Below are 19,380 nucleotides of genomic sequence, written 5' to 3'. Positions count from 1 at the left end.
AGTTACTACCGAACCTCGTAGGTCAACCAGAGTGAGATCCGCACCAGAGTGGTATGGTAATCCTGTTCTGGAGGTCATGTTACTTGACCATGACGAACCCTACGAACTACGAGGAAGCGATGATGAGCCCAGACTCCGCAAAATGGCTTGAGGCCATGAAATCTGAGATGGGATCCATGTATGAGAACAAAGTGTGGACTTTGGTTGACTTGCCCGATGATCGGCAAGCCATAGAAAATAAATGGATCTTCAAGAGGAAGACGGACGCTGATAGTAGTGTTACTATCTACAAAGCTAGACTTGTCGAAAAAGGTTTTTGACAAAGTTCAAGGTGTTGACTACGATGAGATTTTCTCACTCGTAGCGATGCTTAAGTCTGTCCGAATTATTTTAGCAAATTGCCACATTTTATGAAATCTGGCAAATGGATGTCAAAACTACATTCCTTAATGGATTTTTAAAAGAAGACTTGTATATGATGCAACCAGAAGGTTTTGTCGATCCTAAAGGTGCTAACAAAATGTGCAAGCTCCAGCGATCCATCTATGGACTGGTGCAAGCATCTCGGAGTTGGAATATATGCTTTGATGAGTTGCTCAAAGCATATAGTTTTATACAGACTTGCGGTGAAGCCTGTCTTTACAAGAAAGTGAGTGGGAGCACTACAACATTTCTGATAAGTATATGTGAATGACATATTGTTGATCGGAAATAATGTAGTATTTTCTGGAAAGCATAAAGGAGTATTTGAAAGGAGTTTTTCAAAGAAAGACCTCGGTGAAGCTGCTTACATATTGAGCATCAAGATCTATAGAGATAGATCAAGACGCTTGATAAGTTTTTTTCAATGAGTACATACCTTGACAAGATTTTGAAGTAGTTCAAAATGGAACATTCAAAGAAAGAGTTCTTGCCTGTGTTGCAAGGTGTGAAATTAAGTAAGACTCAAAGGCCGACCACGACAGAAGATAGAAAGAGAATGAAAGTCATTCCCTATGCCTCAGCCATAGGTTCTATAAAGTATGCCATGTTGTGTACCAGATCTATTGTATACCCTACACTGATTTTGGCAAGAGAGTACAATAGTGATCTAGGAGTAGATCACTGGACAGCGGTCAAAATTATCTTTAGTGGAATAAGGATATGTTTCTCGATTAAGGAGGTGACAAAAGGTTCGTCGTAAAGGGTAACGTCGATGCAAGTTTTTTGACACTGATCCAGATGACTCTAAGTCTCAATCTGGATACATATTGAAAGTGGGAGCAATTAGCTAGAGTAGCTCCGTGCAGAGCATTGTTGACATAGAAATTTGCAAAATACATACGGATCTGAATATGGCAGACCCGTTGACTAAACTTCTCTCACAAGCATAGCTAGTAAACCCTTTGAGTGTTGGTCACATGGTGATGTGAACTATGGGTGTTAATCACATGGTGATATGAACTATTGGTGTTAAATCACATGGCGATGTGAACTAGATTATTGACTCTAGTGCAAGTGGGAGACTGAAGGAAATATGCCCTAGAGGCAATAATAAAGTTGTTATTTATATTTCCTTATATCATGATAAATGTTTATTATTCATTCTAGAATTGTATTAACCGGAAACTTAGTACATTTGTGAATACATAGACAAACAGAGTGTCACTAGTATGCCTCTACTTGGCTAGCTCGTTGAATCGAAGATGGTTAAGTTTCCTAGCCATAGACATGAGTTGTCATTTGATTAACGGGATCACATCATTAGAGAATGATGTGATTGACTTGACCCATTCCGTTAGCTTAGCACTTGATCGCTTAGTATATTGCTATTGCTTTCTTCATGACTTATACATGTTCCTATGACTATGAGATTATGCAACTCCCGAATACCGGAGGAACACTTTGTGTGCTACCAAATGTCACAATGTAACTGGGGATTATAAAGGTGCTCTACAGGTGTCTCCGATGGTACTTGTTGAGTTGGCATAGATCAAGATTAGGATTTGTCACTCCGATTGTTGGAGAGGTATCTCTGGGCCCACTCGGTAATGCACATCACTATAAGCCTTGCAAGCAATGTGACTAATGAGTTGGTTGCGGGATGATGCATTACGGAATGAGTAAAGAGACTTACCGGTAAAGAGATTGAACTAGGTATTGAGATACCGACGATCGAATCTCGGGCAAGTAACATACCGATGACAACGGGAACAACGTATGTTGTTATGCGGTTTGACCGATAAAGATCTTCGTAGAATATGTAGGAGCCAATATGAGCATCCAGGTTCCGCTATTGGTTATTGACCGGAGACGTGTCTCGGTCATGTCTACATAGTTCTCGAACCCGTAGGGTCCGCACGCTTAACGTTCGGTGACCATCGTATTATGAGTTTATGTGTTTTGATGTACCTAAGGTAGTTCAGAGTCCTGGATATGATCATGGACATGACAAGGAGTCTCGAAATGGTCGAGACATAAAGATCGATATATTGGACGACCATATTTGGACATCGGAATGGTTCCGGGTGAGATCGGGCATTTACCGGTGCACGGGGAGGATACCAGAACCGCCCGGGAGGTATATGGGCCATATTGGGCCATAGTGGGAGAGAGGAGAAGGGAGCAAATGAGGGGGCGCGCCCCCCAAGCCCAATCCGAATTGGGAGGGGGGCCGGCCCCCCCTTTCCTTCCTCCTTTCTCCCCCTTCCTTCTCTCCTAGTCCAACTAGGGAAGGGGAGGAATCCTACTCCCGGTGGGAGTAGGACTCCCCTTGGGCGCGCCTAGGAAGCCGATCTCCTCCCCCTCCTCCAATCCTTTATATACGGGGAAGGGGGCACCCCATAGACACACAAGTTGATCATTGATCTTTTAGCCGTGTGCGGTGCCCCCCTCCACCATAATCCACCTCGGTCATATCGTCGTAGTGCTTAGGCAAAGGCCTGCGCCGGTAGCTTCATCATCACCGTCATCATGCCATCGTGCTGACGAAGCTCTTCCCCGACACTCTGCTGGATCGTGAGTTCGTGGACGTCACCGAGCCGAACGTGTGCAGATCGCGGAGGTGTCGTACCTTCGGTGCTAGGATCGGCCGATCGTGAAGACGTACGACTACATCAACCACGTTGTCATAACGCTTCCGCTTACGGTCTACGAGGGTACGTGGACAGTACTCTCCCCTCTCGTTGCTATGCATCACCATGATCTTGCGTGTGCGTAGGATTTTTTTTTGAAATTACTACATTCCCCAACATTAACTAGGGTCATATTTAATACTCCCTCCGTCCTAAAATAAGTGTCTCAACTTTGTACTAGCTCTAGTACAAATTTGTATTAAGCTCAAGACACTTATTTTGGGACAGAAGGAGTATATTTGAGGCTACATAGCAACATGCATTGTACAGAATGACTAAATATGCAATCCCAGGCTACAACAAGGAAGAGTGTTACCTTAATGTTCTGATGATGTATATATATACATATAATAAAATCTTATATAATGGGATGGAGGGAGTGTTGTGCTACATCATTTTGCAATTGTTGTTTAGCTTCTAATATTAACTTGGTGCTTTTAGGTACATATGTCATTGCCAAAGATCCACACTTTGATCCTTTCTACGTATGGGGCAATGAGATATTCATGAACCAGCATCAAGTGAGGAAACTGATAAAGATTGTTATCAAAATGGGTCAAAAGATGTCAATCGAACTATTTGTTTACACTTTATGCAAGACAACAGTGAACTGCAGGATGGTAAGTAAGAACCCTGTAGCCTTGTTTTTACTGCCCGTAATGAGTTGTGTTAGCTGACAATTTCTAAATCTTTTTTCCTTTGCAGTGGATCCTAAAGCAGTTTACTCAAGATTACCTCTCAAACTACATGATTGGCCGCCGGCCATCACAAGGGGTTGGACTAGAGTCGTGCGTGCCTTCTGCATCCAGGAGAGCACAATAGGGCCATTTCGCTTCACCTTGTTCAGCAACCAGAATGTATGTCGCCTCTTTCTTTACCATCTGTAATAGTACAAGTATAGAACCCTGGTTCATCATTCTTTATTTGGTGCTTATGTAATTCTTAAACATATGTACCTATGAATCGAATAATGCATTGGTTGTTTGAACCTGATGGATATGAATAACGCTATAGCCTACTTTCAAGTTTAAATTAGGTACAATTTTAAATAGCAGCAATTAAATTAGGGCGAAATTACGGTGTGCAGGTCATTACGGCGCACACGGTTAATAAAGCACAGCGTGTGTGATATACATCATAACGACACGATTCACAGAGAGGAAACGTGTGTAACAATGCACACAGTTGCTGTTTGCAAAGCGTGTGTGATGTCAGACACTATCACATACGGTGCGGGAAAACTAAATGTGTGTGAATGTCTACCTATCGTACATGGTTTATAATCATGAACTGTTTGTGATGTGCCGGACATCGTAAACGTAGAGCCAGTTTGGTACGTGCCTAGAAAACTCTCGTGCCTGGAATCTGCCTGGTTTTAGGTAAAACCATAAAACTCCGATTGCGATGGCAATGCGAGCACAAACGAGTAGCAAGGATGAAGCGTTTGGGATATTTGAGACATCGAAAACGGTTATACAGGGGCAACTGTATGCATCAAGGCCCGCTATCCCCGATGGTTTCTGGGTCGTGTGGGAAGGACCCCCCTATCGCCCACACTCACTTGGCGACGGTTCCAAATGCCGCCGCGGAAAGGGGTTAAAAACCGTTTGTATAACACCTCGTTATACCAGTGCCATGTCCGATCATCACGTGGGATGGGGTAGTCTTCAATGGTGAACATCTCCATGTTGATCATATCTTCTATACGACTCATGTTCGACCTTTCGGTCTCTAGTGTTCCGAGACCCATGTCTGTACATGCTAGGCTCATCAAGTTTAACCCAAGTATTCTGCATGTGCAAAACTAGCTTACACCTGTTATATGTGAACGTAGTCTATCACACCCGATCATCACGAGGTGCTTCAAAATGAAGAACTTTAGCAATGGTGCATACTCGAGGAGAACACTTTTATCTTGAAATTAAGTGAAGGGATCATCTTATAATGTTATCATCGTTCTCATCAAAATAAGATGCATAAAGGATAAACATCACATGCAATCAAAATATGTGACATGGTATGGCCATCATCATCTTGTGCTTTTGATCTCCATCTCCAAAGCAACGACATGATCTCCATTGTCACCGACGCGGCACCTTGATCTCCATCGTTGCATCGGAGTCATCTCGCCAACTATTGCTTCTACAACTATTGCTAACGCATAGCAATAAAGTAAAGCAATTACATGGCGCTTAGTGATTGACACACGGGTCATACAATAATTAAAGACAACCCTAAGGCTCCTGCCGGTTGTCGTACTCATCGACATGCAAGTCGTGAACTTATTACAAAACATGATCATCTCATACATCAACATATATCATATCACGTCTTGACCATATCACATCACAACATACCCTGCAAAAACAAGTTAGACGTCTTCTACTTTGTTGTTGCAAGTTTTACGTGGCTGCTATGGGCAACTAGCAAGAACCGTTCTTACCTACGCAAAACCAGAACGATGATTATCAAGTTTCTATTTAACCTTCTGCAAGGACCGTCATAGTCAAATTGGATTCAACTAAAGTGGGAGAAACAAACACCCGCCAGCCACCTTTATGCAAAACAAGTTGCATGTCAGTCGGTGGAACCGGTCTCATGTACGTGGACATGTAAGGTTGGTCTGAGCTGCTTCATCCCACAATACCGCCGAATCAAAATAAGACATAGGTGGTAAGCAATATGAACATCATCGCCCACAACTCCTTTGTGTTCTACTCGTGCATATCATCTACGCATAGACCTGGCTCTGATACCACTGTTGGGAAACGTTGCATGAAAAACAAACAAAAATTCTACGCATACGCAAGATCTATCCATGGAGATGCATAGCTACGAGAGGGGGAGAGCATTTACAAACCCTTGTAGATCGCTAAGCGGAAGCGTTTGTCAACGCGGTTGATGTAGTCGTACAACTTCACGATCCGTTCCGATCAATAACCGAACGTACGGCACCTCCGCGTTCAGCACACGTTCAGCTCGATGATGTCCTCGCCTTCTTGATCCAGCAAGAGGGGCAAAGTAGTAGATGAGTTTCGGCAGCACGACGGCGTGGTGACGGTGGTGGTGAAACTATTCCCGTGGGGCTTGGCCAAGCACAATAGATTTAGAGCAGAGGATGAACTGGAAGGAGGAGATTAGAACAACACTAGACTTCTAATTATGAGGATTAGAGGTAGTTAGGGCTAGCTCTAATTAGTCAACTAGGACCAACTAGAACTAGATCTAGATCAACTAGAAGAGGCTCAAAAACTTGTGTTCTAGGGGCTAGTCCTGCTCCTCTATTTATATGTTGAGCCCTGGGGTCGTCACTTGGGGAGAGGGCCTCCCCAAAGTCGGTTTGGAACGCAAGGAAAGAGTCCTGGATTCCAGCACCAGACGCCACGGTCCTCGGCATCTGGCCTAGACGCCAGGGTCCCTGGCGTCTGGTCCCCGGCCTAAAGCCCCGTGGGCCTTACCCCTTTGGCCCAACCATCATCCTATATATCAATATTTACCTCCGGACCATTCCGGAGCTCCTCGTCATGTCCGTGATCTCATCCGGGACTCCGAACAACATACGGTCACCAACATACATAACTCATATAATACTATATCGTCAACGAACGTTAAGCGCGCGGACCCTACGGGTTCGGGAATGATGTAGACATGATCGAAACGCTTCTTCGGTCAATAACCATAGCGGGACCTGGATGCCCTTATTGGTTCCTACATATTCTACGAAGTTCTTTATCGGTCGAACATTTATGACAACATACGTAGTTCCCTTTGTCCATCGGTATGTTACTTACCCGAGATTCGATCGTCGATATCTCCACCTAGTTCAATATCGTTATCGGCAAGTCTCTTTACTCGTTCCATAATACATCATCTTGTAACTAACTCCTTAGTCACTTTGCTTGCAAGCTTCTTGTGATGTTGTATTACCGAGAGGGCCCAGAGATACCTTTCCGTCATATGAAATGACAAATCCCAATCTCGATCCATGCCAACTCAACAGACAGCTTTGGAGATACATGTAGAGCACCTTTATGATCACCCAGTTACGAAGTGATGTTTGATACACACAAGGCATTCCTCCGGAGTCCGGGAGTTGCATGATCTCATGGTCGAAGGAACATGTATTTGACATTAAGAAAACAATAGCAATAAACCGAACGATCATATGCTATGCTAACGAATGTGTCTTGTCCATCATATCATTCTCTTAATGATGTGGTCCCGTTATCAAACGACAACTTATGTCCATGATCAGGAAACCTTAATCATCTTTTGATTAACGAGTTAGTCTAGTGGAGGATTACTAGGGACTTGGTATTTGTTTATGTATCCACACATGTATTTAAATTTCCGATCAATACAATTATAGAATGAATAATAAACCTTTATCATGATTAAGGAAATATACTAATAAGCACTTTATTATTGCCTCTAGGGCATATTTCCAACAGTACCCCCTGTGAACGTTGTTCATGACGGTCACCACGCCCGGTTGGTGTTCGGTCAAATGCCATTGAGCTTATTTTCGAACGCCATGTCTTATTTTAGAGTACGAAGGATGGTGAGGGTACTCGACCATGGGGGATGAGTTGCTGTGCGATGCGTGGTTGACGGTGTCCGCGGATTTTAGGAGCAGAGGGGCCCGTTCTGGCAGCGCGTACATGATTCGTTTCACGCGTGAAAGCACATTGCGCCCTACGACATGCACATCATCCATGATAGCAACGTCAGGTCGTTATCGTATCGATGGTACGCCATCCAGACCAGCCTCACCGAGTTTTGTGGTGCGGTTGATATGCTGGAGGAAAGGTGACCATTGCGCGCGACAGCCGAAGAGATTGTAAGTTTTGCTTCTTCTTACTCAACTTGTCGTTTGAATCATTCATTCACTTAATCTTGCTCTACACATTGTGTAGTTCGTACGCGTTGCAGACATGCACCATAGGATAGAGGGACAACCATTTAGGTACATATACTGTTGGATGAAGCTGAAGGGGTTATATTTGTGAGACGACATGATCCATTCATGAAAAACTCGTTCAACATCCGGTTAATCTCGTTGAATTTGAACTATTGTTGTACTAGACTTTTTTTTGCGAAAAACTTCCGATCTATTCATCTTCAATCATGGCAGTACAACGAACACCAGAAATAATAAAAATTACGTACAGGTTCGTAGACCACCTAGCGACGACTACAAGCACTGAAGCGAGCCGAAGGCGCGCCGCTGTCATCGCCCCTCCCTCGTCGGAGTCGGGCACAACTTGTTGTAGTAGACAGTCGGGAAGTCGTCGTGCTGAGGCCCCATAGGACCAGCGCACCAGAACAGCAACCGCCGCCGATGAAGGATAACGTAGATCGAAAGGATCCAATCCGAAGACACACGAACATAGACGAAAAACAACCAGATCTGAGAAAATCCACCGAGGATAGATCTGCCGGAGACACACCTCCACACGCCCACCAACGATGCTAGACGCATCACTGGAACGGGGGCTAGGCGAGGAGACCTTTATTCCATCTTCAGGGAGCCGCCGCCGTCTCGTCTTTCTGAGCAGGACACAAACCCTAACAAATCTGAAAGGAACGACTAACAACGGAGCCCTCTCGCCGGCCCTTGCCAGGATCCACCTCGCCTCCATGGCCCTAGCGCCACCGGAGAAGAGGCAGACCTGCGGCGGATCCGGCGAGAGGCACAAATCCTAGCTTTTTTGATGAAGAAAGAGACTTATTTGCATGCTATGTATGGATGGTTTGTGCTATTCTCTATCCGAACTTTGATGAACTTCCCGTGTTTGCATGAATTACGTCTGGTTAGTTCACACAACGGTTGAAATGTATGCGAGCAGTGTTGGATGGCGACTCCCGCATCCATGTTTTCACGCTGGTCCTTCGTGTGTACGGACGGATGCCCAAGTAAATTTACGGGTCACGGAGACTGCCCTTATCCTCACGTCTATCTTTAGAAGTCGGAAGAAAAAGTAACTGGCATCTGTCTGTTAAGCTGGCCTAGGATGGAGTAGAAACAAATCAAACATCGAAAGTTCATCCCAGACCAGAGCATCTTCCACCCCATTCGGCACCGAAATTCCAAACCCCGCCCCTCACTCCACCCATCCATCGGGCGGTGCGCATTGGCCAACCCGACCCGACTCGGCTCAACTCAGCTCGTCCGCCCACCGTCAGCAGGGACGCACGCACCAACCGGAGGGCTGCACGGCTTTCCCCGTAGATTTGTTTGCGCTTAATTCCGCGCGACCTCCTCCGCCCTCCTCGTCTCGTGACCCGCTGCCTCTGGAGAGAGAGAGGGAGGGGAGGGGGGGAGCGAGCGAGCGGTAGTCTCACCACCACCAGCACCACCCCACCCCACACCACCCCCCACGACACGCCACAACACCAACACCAACCGTCGCCGGCCACATTTAATCTCGCACCACCACCACCGCCGCCGCGCGCCCCGGCGACTGATCCCCACGGACGGAGCGCGATCCCGCCGGACGCCAGGCCGGAGGAGGAGGAAAGGATAGGCAGACACGCAGATTGAGAGAGAGGGGGCGGGACGCGGGGCGCGATGATGGAGACCAAGCCGCCGTCGCCGGGGAGCGGGGGGGCATCGCCGGGGGTGCACCACCACAGGCGGTGGGCGGCGCCGCTGCTGGCGTCCGTGCTGCTCTCCTCCCTCCTCATCTCGGCCTCCCTCTTCTTCTCCTCCTCGCGGGCGCTGCTCCTCTCCTTCTCCCCGCTCCCGACCGCGGCCTCCGCGGAGCCGCTCTTCGTCGAGGCCAAGCTGCGGCAGCAGCAGCAGGAGGCGCACGCCCGCCCGCACCGCGCCGTGCCCAGGATCGCCTACCTCGTGTCCGGCTCCGCCGGGGACGGGGTCGCGCTGCGCCGGACGCTCAGGGCGCTCTACCACCCGGCCAACCGCTACGTCCTGCACCTCGACCTCGAGGCGCCCGCCGCCGAGCGCGCCGAGCTGGCCGCCGCCGTGCGCGCCGACCCCGTCTACTCCCGCTTCCGCAACGTCAAGGTCGTCACGCGCGCCAACCTCGTCACCTACCGGGGCCCGACCATGGTGGCCAACACGCTGCACGCCGCCGCCATCCTCCTGCGCGACGGCGGCGATTGGGACTGGTTCATCAACCTCTCCGCCTCCGACTACCCCCTCGTCTCGCAGGACGGTAAGCGCAGGCAGATGCGATCTGCAACCCCCCACCTCAATTCCGCGATTGGATCGCACTAATACACCACCTCCGATCCGAATTTCGCGCTTCCACGGGCGATCTCTGCGCAACCGCGTGCCGATTTCGGCGAGATCGAATCCATGTCGCGGGTCACTGGAGGCTACTCTAATTTTCAAACTGGACGCCGGTGGTTATGTCGAACTGTTGGGGAAAAAGACGCGATTTTTATATATACGCTTATTAATTGAAGTGCCCTGTCTAGGTTAATTTATGCACAGTTGCTTCCACTGGTTTGGGGATTTCGTTAGATTTGATCACTTATGTCCGCTCTAGGTGGTATATGGGGGAAGCCAGCCACATCTTTGGGCGTTTCTTTCTTTATATGGATGCTTCTGCTAGTCTCTCCTCCTGAATCCAATCCTGCTTCACCTTTCCCGTGTCGATCTACTCCTGTATTGGATTGTTCTGGATTGTTCATGGGAATAAAGTGGGTCGTGCCAAATTAGGTATCTGCCCTGTGCTCATCTTCCTTTCTGCTGCGGTGCCAACTTTGCTGCTATGCCTACCATCCCACTTGGATTTAATTATTAGGATTTGTCTTTTAGGAATTGTTATGGACTTATATATAGGATTAACATAACACAGCTCTCTGTTTATCTGAATCTGACTTCTCTTGAATTATTTGCAGATCTCTTGTATGTGCTCTCTGGCTTGCCAAGGGAGCTTAACTTCATCGAGCATACCAGTGACATCGGATGGAAGGAGTAAGCACGGAACTTTGCTGAAAGTGCTGTTATTTGTTCACATACAAGTTGGGCGGTGGCTAAATGTCTGTGTGTAGGTATCAGAGGGCGAAGCCTGTGATCGTCGACCCGGGCCTATATAGCCTGCAGAAGTCTGATGTTTTCTGGATTACGGAGAAAAGAAGTGTGCCAACTGCATTTAAGCTCTTCACTGGTAAATGTTTCCTCCCTGACGGCTAACGCAATATATGAGTTATGTTGTTTGTGTCCTTTGTTTTTCTGCACTTGCGCCACCTTGTGTATTTTCTCATTTTAGTTGTTAATTACCATGCATTTGCATTCTTGTGTTATTTACATTTAAGTATTATTTCTTAGTGAAATTATGTTCTACTCCTACTATTACTCGGACCTCATCCTATTGTTGCTTATTGAATATGCTTGAGGGGCTTGCATAAGGAACACTTCTATTACTCGGACCTCATCCTATTGTCTTATATTGTAGGACGGTACATCTTTGTGTTAAATACTTACTCTTTTTGGTAAGCACCAGCCCTGATATCAATTCTTATACGATAGTGTTCTCATGTTTTAATAGTTCACTGATTAGAACATTTATTGCCTACTTGAAACCTAATTTTACTAGTGTAATGTCCAATCATTTAATGCTAATAATCACTAGTACCTAGTATTTCTGGAAACTTGCATTTTAATAAATACAGTACGAGTATATTCCTGTCCGTGAACAGTGTGTCAAGAAATGATTAGTAATTACTCCCTCTGTAAAGAAATATAAGACCTTTTAGATCACTACTTTTGGTGATCTGAAAGGTTTTATATTTCTTTACAGAGGGAGTAGTTTGGAAGCAGATGTTACACCATAGTGTGTGCACTTTATACCCTACGTCCAGAAAGAGGAAATATCCTTAGAAGATAGCACTTGAGGTTGAGGTGGCGCTGAATAGCTTTCATTGTATTTCTTAAGTGTGCCACACAATGCTGTTATGTAGTTTCCCAGGCATAAAAAGTCTGCTTTTAAGTGAACTATATTTAAAATTTCAAGGCTGGTGTTATGTTTTTGCTCCGCTGATGTTGTCAGAGGGATTTTTTTCTCTATAGAGATAAGACTAGCTTTGTTTGAACCAAAGATGACACAAGTGATAGCTATCTTGATTCCTTTTAAGTAAGCAGCATCATGAACCAATCGATTATTTTAGAACTTTTTTTTTGTTTAGTAATCTGATTCAATGGGAATTCTATTTCTACAAGTTGAGTTTATCTAAACATTTGTATCATGCATCAAAACTCTATATACTGCACTTGGGGTTGATTGATAGCAATGCAATAATCAATTGTTGTGAACCTAGAGTCACAACAGAGTAACTACATGCTCAAGAAAGCCACGTGTCATAGCTGAGGAGATTAGGTACATATGAAATGAGAGAATATTTTGGTTCTTCTTTGCTTGAATCATTATCGAATGCATGCCATCCATACTGTGGATGTTTGGCCTTGGGGCTTAGGCTTTTCACAACACAAAATACAATTCCTGACAGATTAGGTTCCTACTTCCCTGACAATGCTGATCCAATACTATTCCGTAAAATAGCCATCATCTTTCTCTGTTTGGACTCCTTGCTGCTAGTCCTGGTCAATGGTCAGACTCTTCCCCCTTTCACCCCCTGCTGCGGCTGTGGTAGAATGGCACTCTCCTCAGTCCTTGTCTCCGTACCTGTGCCTCTATCACCTTGGGCAGTTATCGTGTTGCATTGGTGAAATTGACATTCTCGCTTCTCTTCATCTAAAAACATATTCCCCTTGCACAATTGATGTTGCTAGTGGGCATGGCAATCCCCATTTCACAAGTCATAGCTTAAAAAGTGACTAAGATTGTGTTTGCCCATACCATGATATGCTTCTCCATAAGTCTTACTATTGTTATTTAATTATCTTGTACAACATGATAATTACTTAATTAGGCATCAGCTTTACATGCTGCTCATTATTTCTTTAATCGTCCTTGTATTTTACTCCCTCCGTCCCATAATATAAGAGCGTTTTTTACACTAGTGTAGTGTCAAAAACGCTCTTATATTATGGACGGAGGGAGTAGTTTGCAGTACTTCTAGTAGATCAGACTACAGCTAATTGAAGCATCCCTGTATTGCACCACTACTAGTTCTTGCGCAATTCTATTGTACTACATGTGATATTCGTATGTTTTATTTTTCTCTTCACTTTGTACTTGTGTATTGTTACATGTTTTGCTCCATTTATCATATTTCAGGCTCTGCATGGATGATGCTTACTCACCGGTTTATTGAATACTGCATATGGGGATGGGACAATCTTCCGAGGACTGTCCTGATGTATTATGCCAATTTCCTCTCTTCGCCGGAGGGTTACTTCCACACAGTCATCTGCAATGTCCCAGAGTTCCGCAACACCACAGTCAACCATGATCTACATTTCATTTCTTGGGATAACCCACCAAAGCAACATCCTCATTACCTCACCCTCAATGACTTTGACGGTATGCTTAACAGCAATGCTCCCTTTGCAAGGAAGTTTGGAAGAGAGGATCCTGTCCTAGACAAGATTGATCAGGAAATACTGGGCCGTCAACCCGATGGGTTTGTGCCCGGTGGATGGTTGGATCTGTTGAATACAACAGTGAAAGGGAAAGACTTCAGCGTCGAGCGTGTACAAGATCTCCGCCCGGGGCCTGGTGCGGACAGGATAAAGAAACTCGTCACAGGCCTGCTCACCGAGGAAGGCTTCGACGACAAGCATTGCGTATAAAAAGTTTGATGTTTCCAGGGTAGGTTACTTTGGTCAAAATCTGAGGTGTTGAGCCACTAGCTAGTCATTCTGCTAGCTGAAGAAGCGGCACATAGTGTCGACGATCCGCACGGATGGAGTGATCTGATAGGTGTTCCTTATTATAGACAACCACTTTGAGTTGAGTTACCGTACAGCAGGAGACCACGGCCGCCGTAGCATGCAGAGTTTATACACCACTAATAGCTCATTAGGTTATGTTAGAAGATTATATCAGCCCAACCATTATTAATAATATCGGAATTTTTCGGTCTCTCGGCGCTGCTGGCTGTCGTCGAAGGTGGTCCGTTCTTCCTGTAGAAACCACAGGGCCCGAGCCATCAGCGCATGAGATTTCGTTGTATTAATTGTGGATTCCTCCGGGCAAACTTCTACGTTTTGGTTGCGTACATGTATTCTTTGATTTCTTTTCCTTCTCCCACGGCTGAGTATACAAAATTGCCTTATGCACTGTTTCCTCTCTTCCTTTGGTAAATATGCATACTATAAGTTTTTGTTGGAGCTTAAATGGTACTCTGTCTGTTCACAATTATAAGATGTTCTACTCCCACGGCTGAGTAGCTTTTTTCTTCTTCTGAATCAGATGTATATAGATGTGTTTTAGTGTGTTTGTTCAATCATTCCAGTCCGTATGTAGTCCATATTGAAATATACAAAAACACCTTATAATTATGAACGAAGGGAGTAGGGGATATGTGCTGTTGATAATTGGAATATCTGATGTTTGCATTGCTGTGTCAAACACCTCCTGGGTGTCAATTAACAGACCTGACTACTGTTATCAAACAGGTGCGCTGCTAGATTAGATTTGCTAATTTCCATTTTTGAATATTTGTGGTTTGATAAACAACACCTGGTAGTTACATAATCAAATTTCAAATTTCAGTCAGGGGTCATGCCCATTATCAATTATGAGTAAACACTCAGCTCAACAGAACAACCTGCATTTCAGTATTCCACTCCCCACAGTACACACAACCTGCAGTGAATTTGTGGACGTGACATGATTCATCCTATGCCAGCTTGACGAGCTTCTTGCCGACATTCTCGCCGCGGTAGAGCGCGACGAAGGCCGACGGGACACTCTCGAGCCCGTCGGAGACGTCCTCGACGACCTGGACCTTGCCCTCCTCGATCCAGCCGCCGATGATGGCGGTGAACTCGTGGAACCTGGCAATGAAGTCCCAGGCGAAGAAGCCCCTGAGGGTGATTCGCTTGTAGATCACCTCGAGCAGGTCCGGCACGGCGCGCCGCCCCGGGTCGGTGTACTCGGCGATGACGCCGCAGACGGCCACCCGGCCGTAGGTGTTCATGTTGGCCAGCGCCGCCTCCAGCATCTCGCCGCCCACGTTCTCGAAGTAGATGTCGATGCCGTCGGGGAAGCGCCGCTTGAGCGCGGCCTTCAGGTCCGGCTCGTCCTTGTAGTTGAAGGCGTCGTCGAACCCCAGCTTGTCCTTGAGCATGTCCACCTTGGCCTGGGTGCCGGCGCAGCCGACCACGTGGCAGCCGGCGAGCTTGGCGAACTGACCGACGAGGCTGCCGACGGAGCCCGACGCCGCCGACACGAACACCTTCTCGCCGGCCTGCGGCTTGCACACCTCGTAGAACCCGCCGTACGCCGTCATGCCGCTCGTCCCTAGCACGCCCAGCTGGTAGGACAAGGGGAAGCCGGAGGAGGTGTCGACCTTGGACATGAGGAGGACGGACGCCGGCCGGAACACGCTGTACTCCTCCCAGGCGAGCATGCCGGCGACCACGTCGCCTTCCTTGTACTCCTCGCACGCCGACGCCACCACCTCGCCGGCTCCGTACGACGCGATCCTCTGCACACAGACACAGCCACAGAACGCAGCCGCATTAATAATCACGGCCGGCTCGCCGTCCGTCGGCCGTCGATGGACCACGAAAATTACCTCGCCGGGCACGATGACGTCGACGGAGTGGTGGGAGGCGCTCTGGCGCTTCATGCGGTTGAGCTGGTAGGGGTCGATGGAGACGTACATGTTCCTGACCAGGACCTCGCCGGACTCGGGCGTCCACCGCACGGCCTCCGTCTTCACCTCGAAGTCGTCCACCGACGGGGAACCCTCGACGTGGTGCCTGACGGCGATGTACCGGTTCTCCACCTCCATGATCGATCGATGGATCGATCGGCGGACGGCAGCGCACCGGGGAAGAAGGTACAGCAATGTGTGTGATCGGCGGCAAGAACAAGCGGTCGATATATATACTGAGAAGCTTAGTTGGCGGGGTGTCGGGGATAATGCTATGTTTGGATGCCGTTCGTTGAGCCCGAGGACGAGGACAAGAAACAGGTGTTCGGTTAGATGCTGTGGTGGGCGTTCGGGCGCAGATGCTTTCCTAGAAATTTTGTACGCGTCCATCAGACCATCACTATACTACGTAGTCAAACAAAGTACAACCGGACATGGGAACAAAAACATATAAAGGAACAACTTGGAATTAATCCGATGTGACATGGGGAGCTTTGGAACCATGGGTGGAAGGTTTCTCCTTCCCACTCTACCAAATTGCTTGTAGATCAGTTTTTAGCGTATTCTCGTGATGTAGGGTGAGACCCTAAACGGCCAATCTTTCACGAAAGAAGCGGATCCCAACTAAGAACATGAAGAACACAAGGGAAAAACGAGGGAAAACACAAGAGGAACTCTCAAAACCAACAAGATATAGTCACACATATGCTAGATCCTTGAAACACAAAGGGGGATACACGATCCAAAGTCAACAACGGACGATACAAAGGGTAATCGGTTCTTCTCCGTGAGGAGGTCTTGATGGGGCCACCCAAGAGGGGGTCTTGAATCCGCTTGGAAGGATCTTCTCCGATGGAGGCGCGATCTCCGAGGAGAAGGTAACCAAGTGGATGAGCAAAGCTCTCACACAAACATGAGCTAATCCTTTGTTAACCCTAACTAGGAGGAGGGAGAGGTCTATTTATAGTCTTAGTGCAAAAGAGGGGCGAAGTGGAGGGGTACATGGGCTTCGGCCCGAAACTGGACACAACCAGGGTCCGGTCGTCCGGGGGCTCGCGGAGGTCCGGACGTCCGTAGATCTTCGGATTTCCGTAGATTAGGTTCTGTTGCCTCGGCATCGGACATCCGTAGGAGTCCGGTCGTCCGGTCGCCGGTCGTCCGGTCTTCCTCGAACTTCCGCTAATTTCGTTCTGTTGGCGTAGCGTCGGTCGTCCGGAGGGGTGCGGTCGTCCGGAGCCTGGGAGTCGTCGAACGTCCGGTCCTGGTCGGTCGTCCGGCTGCTGTAGCGTTTGCAGGCCTGAGTTCCTTGGGCTGTTGTGACCTCCAGGGGTCGGACGGAGCCTGTAGCTTCCGTGACAGCTCTTCCTCTTGTCCTTCGTACTTGGTGTCCTCGCCGTCTTGTCCATTGGATGTAGATGTTCCATGGCTTTCCTCCAAGTACCTAAGCACACATAGTATTTCCGTTTGAGGTAGTAGCCATGTCTCATGTGTCGAAGGTAGTAGTTCGGAAAGGAGCGAGTTCACCTTATCTTCGATAGTCTTTGCTCGGGCTCTTGTCATTGGTCCAAGTGGTGTCGTTGGAGGTGTAGATGCGTCCATGGGGATGATCGTGGGATGCTCCGCATCATCTCTGGGAAAGATCCGACCTCGGATCGAAATCCTCATCACCATGGTATGGCGAAAGATCTTTCATGTTGAAGACGTCGCTCACATTGTACTTGTCGCGCGGGAGGTCGATCTTGTAAGCGTTGTTGTTGTAGCGTGCTAGCACCTTGAAGGGTCCATCAACTCGTGGTAGAAGTTTGGACTTGCGTTCGTTGGGGAAGCGGTCCTTGCGAAGGTGTAGCCACACAAGATCTCCAATGTTGAATATCATGGGTTGCTTGTTCAGGTTGAGCTTGGTCGCGAGTCGTTGTACTTGACGCTCGATGGTATGCCTTGTATGTTCATGCATCTTCTTGAGGTAGTTCACTCGGGTGGTCGCGTCCATGTCGATGCGCTCTTGTAGTGGTAGAGGAAGGATGTCCAAAGGGGACAACGGGTTGAATCCGTAGACGACCTCGAAAGGGGACTTGCCGGTTGTTGAGTGTCTTGCGCGGTTGTAGGCGTACTCGGCGATCGGTAGGCACTCTTCCCACTCCTTGATGTTCTTCTTTATCAACACGCGTAGTAGAGTGGAGAGTGTACGGTTCGTCACCTCCGTTTGGCCGTCGGTTTGTGGATGGTATGCCGTGGAGAATAGTAGCTTGATTCCGTGCTTGGCGCATAAGGTCTTCCAAAAGTAACTCAAGAACTTGACGTCGCGGTCCGAGACAATCGTCTTTGGCACTCCATGAAGTCGCAAGATTTCCCTACAAAAGAGATTGGCAACATGTCAAGCATCGTCTATCTTGTTGCAAGGAATGAAATGAGCCATTTTGGAGAATCGGTCCACAACAACTAAAACGGAATCCTTGCCATTTCAAGTTCTAGGCAAACCAAGCACAAAATCCATGCTAATATCTTCCCATGGTTGATATGGAATTGGAAGTGGCATGTAAAGGCCATGAGATTGAGCTTTAGATTTAGCTTTGCGACATGTAGAGCATCGGTTGGTGAAGTGGTTGACGTCGCGAAACATCTTGGGCCAAAAGTAGTGCTTGGAGAACGTAGCAAATGTCTTGTCACGGTGTCCCATTAGTCCTCTGCCATGAGATTCTTGCAAAAGCAACAAACGAAGAGAAGACTCGGGGATGCATAGTTTGTTAGCTCTCATAAGATAACCATCTTTGATGTAATAGCGTTCCTAAGATGTATGCGTCAAACATTTGGCATAAGGAGTTGCAAAAGTAGGATCATGCGCATACAAGTCTTTTATGTGCTCAAAGCCAATGACATCCAACTCAAGTTGAGTAACAAGCATGCATATGCGAGAAAGTGCATCCGCCACAACATTTTCCTTACCTTTAATATACTTGATTACATAAGGTAAAGACTCTATGAATTCACTCCACTTAGCATGACGCTTGTTCAACTTAGTTTGACCCTTAAGATACTTAAGCGTTTCATGATCAATATGGATGACAAATTCATGTGGGCGAAGGTAATGTTCCCATTCATGCAAAACTCGCACTAAAGCATATAGCTCTTTGTCATAGATGGGGTAATTGAGTTGCGCGCCAGAAAGTTTCTCACTAAAGTATGCTATGGGGCGCTTCTCTTGCGTTAACACACCTCCTATGCCATTACCACTAGCATGACAATGAATCTCAAAAGGTTTGTCAAAGTTTGGTAAAGCAAGCACGGGAGCATGAGTAAGCAAGTTCTTAAGCTCATTGAAAGCACTATCTTGAGATGGTCCCCAAACAAAGGGTGCATTTTTCTTACTCAAAGCATGTAAAGGAGATGCAATGGTGCTAAAATCATTCACAAATCGACGGTAGAACCCGGCTAAACCAAGAAAACTACGCATTTGTTGCAAGTTAGTTGGTTGGGGCCAAGTTTTAATAGCATTGACCTTAGATTCATCTAC

General features: G+C 47.1%; 2 protein-coding genes across 2 annotated transcripts; one reads left to right on the top strand and one right to left on the bottom strand.

Annotated features, from left to right (window-relative positions):
* Positions 1 to 9,228: 9,228 nt before the first annotated feature.
* On the top strand, positions 9,229 to 14,383 carry LOC109731976 (beta-glucuronosyltransferase GlcAT14A). Its single transcript, XM_020291159.4, has 4 exons — positions 9,229 to 10,291; positions 10,983 to 11,058; positions 11,136 to 11,251; positions 13,322 to 14,383. Exons 1-4 carry the CDS (start codon positions 9,685 to 9,687, stop codon positions 13,834 to 13,836), a joined length of 1,314 nt encoding a protein of 437 aa, XP_020146748.1. The 5' UTR covers positions 9,229 to 9,684; the 3' UTR covers positions 13,837 to 14,383.
* Positions 14,384 to 14,739: 356 nt separating this feature from the next.
* On the bottom strand, positions 14,740 to 16,148 carry LOC109731975 (NADP-dependent alkenal double bond reductase P2). Its single transcript, XM_020291158.4, has 2 exons — positions 15,789 to 16,148; positions 14,740 to 15,698 (listed from the first exon to the last, which is right to left on the bottom strand). Exons 1-2 carry the CDS (start codon positions 16,005 to 16,007, stop codon positions 14,889 to 14,891), a joined length of 1,029 nt encoding a protein of 342 aa, XP_020146747.1. The 5' UTR covers positions 16,008 to 16,148; the 3' UTR covers positions 14,740 to 14,888.
* Positions 16,149 to 19,380: the final 3,232 nt, after the last annotated feature.

The sequence above is a fragment of the Aegilops tauschii genome, chromosome 7 (assembly GCF_002575655.3).
Source record: "Aegilops tauschii subsp. strangulata cultivar AL8/78 chromosome 7, Aet v6.0, whole genome shotgun sequence".
Taxonomy (NCBI): Eukaryota; Viridiplantae; Streptophyta; class Magnoliopsida; order Poales; family Poaceae; genus Aegilops; species Aegilops tauschii.
Note: the sequence above shows the minus strand (reverse complement) of the source record. Positions and strands in the feature narration are given on the sequence as shown.

What these genes read in the sequence shown, in the direction of transcription:
- LOC109731976 (XM_020291159.4), top strand. Translation starts at nt 9,685, where the DNA reads ATGATGGAGACCAAGCCGCCGTCGCCGGGGAGCGGGGGGGCATCGCCG. An exon ending in CCCCCTCGTCTCGCAGGACG is followed by an intron (nt 10,292 to 10,982) that starts GTAAGCGCAGGC and finishes AATTATTTGCAG; the next exon opens with ATCTCTTGTATGTGCTCTCT. An exon ending in AGTGACATCGGATGGAAGGA is followed by an intron (nt 11,059 to 11,135) that starts GTAAGCACGGAA and finishes GTCTGTGTGTAG; the next exon opens with GTATCAGAGGGCGAAGCCTG.
- LOC109731975 (XM_020291158.4), bottom strand. Translation starts at nt 16,007, where the DNA reads ATGGAGGTGGAGAACCGGTACATCGCCGTCAGGCACCACGTCGAGGGT. An exon ending in ACGTCATCGTGCCCGGCGAG is followed by an intron (nt 15,699 to 15,788) that starts GTAATTTTCGTG and finishes GTCTGTGTGCAG; the next exon opens with AGGATCGCGTCGTACGGAGC.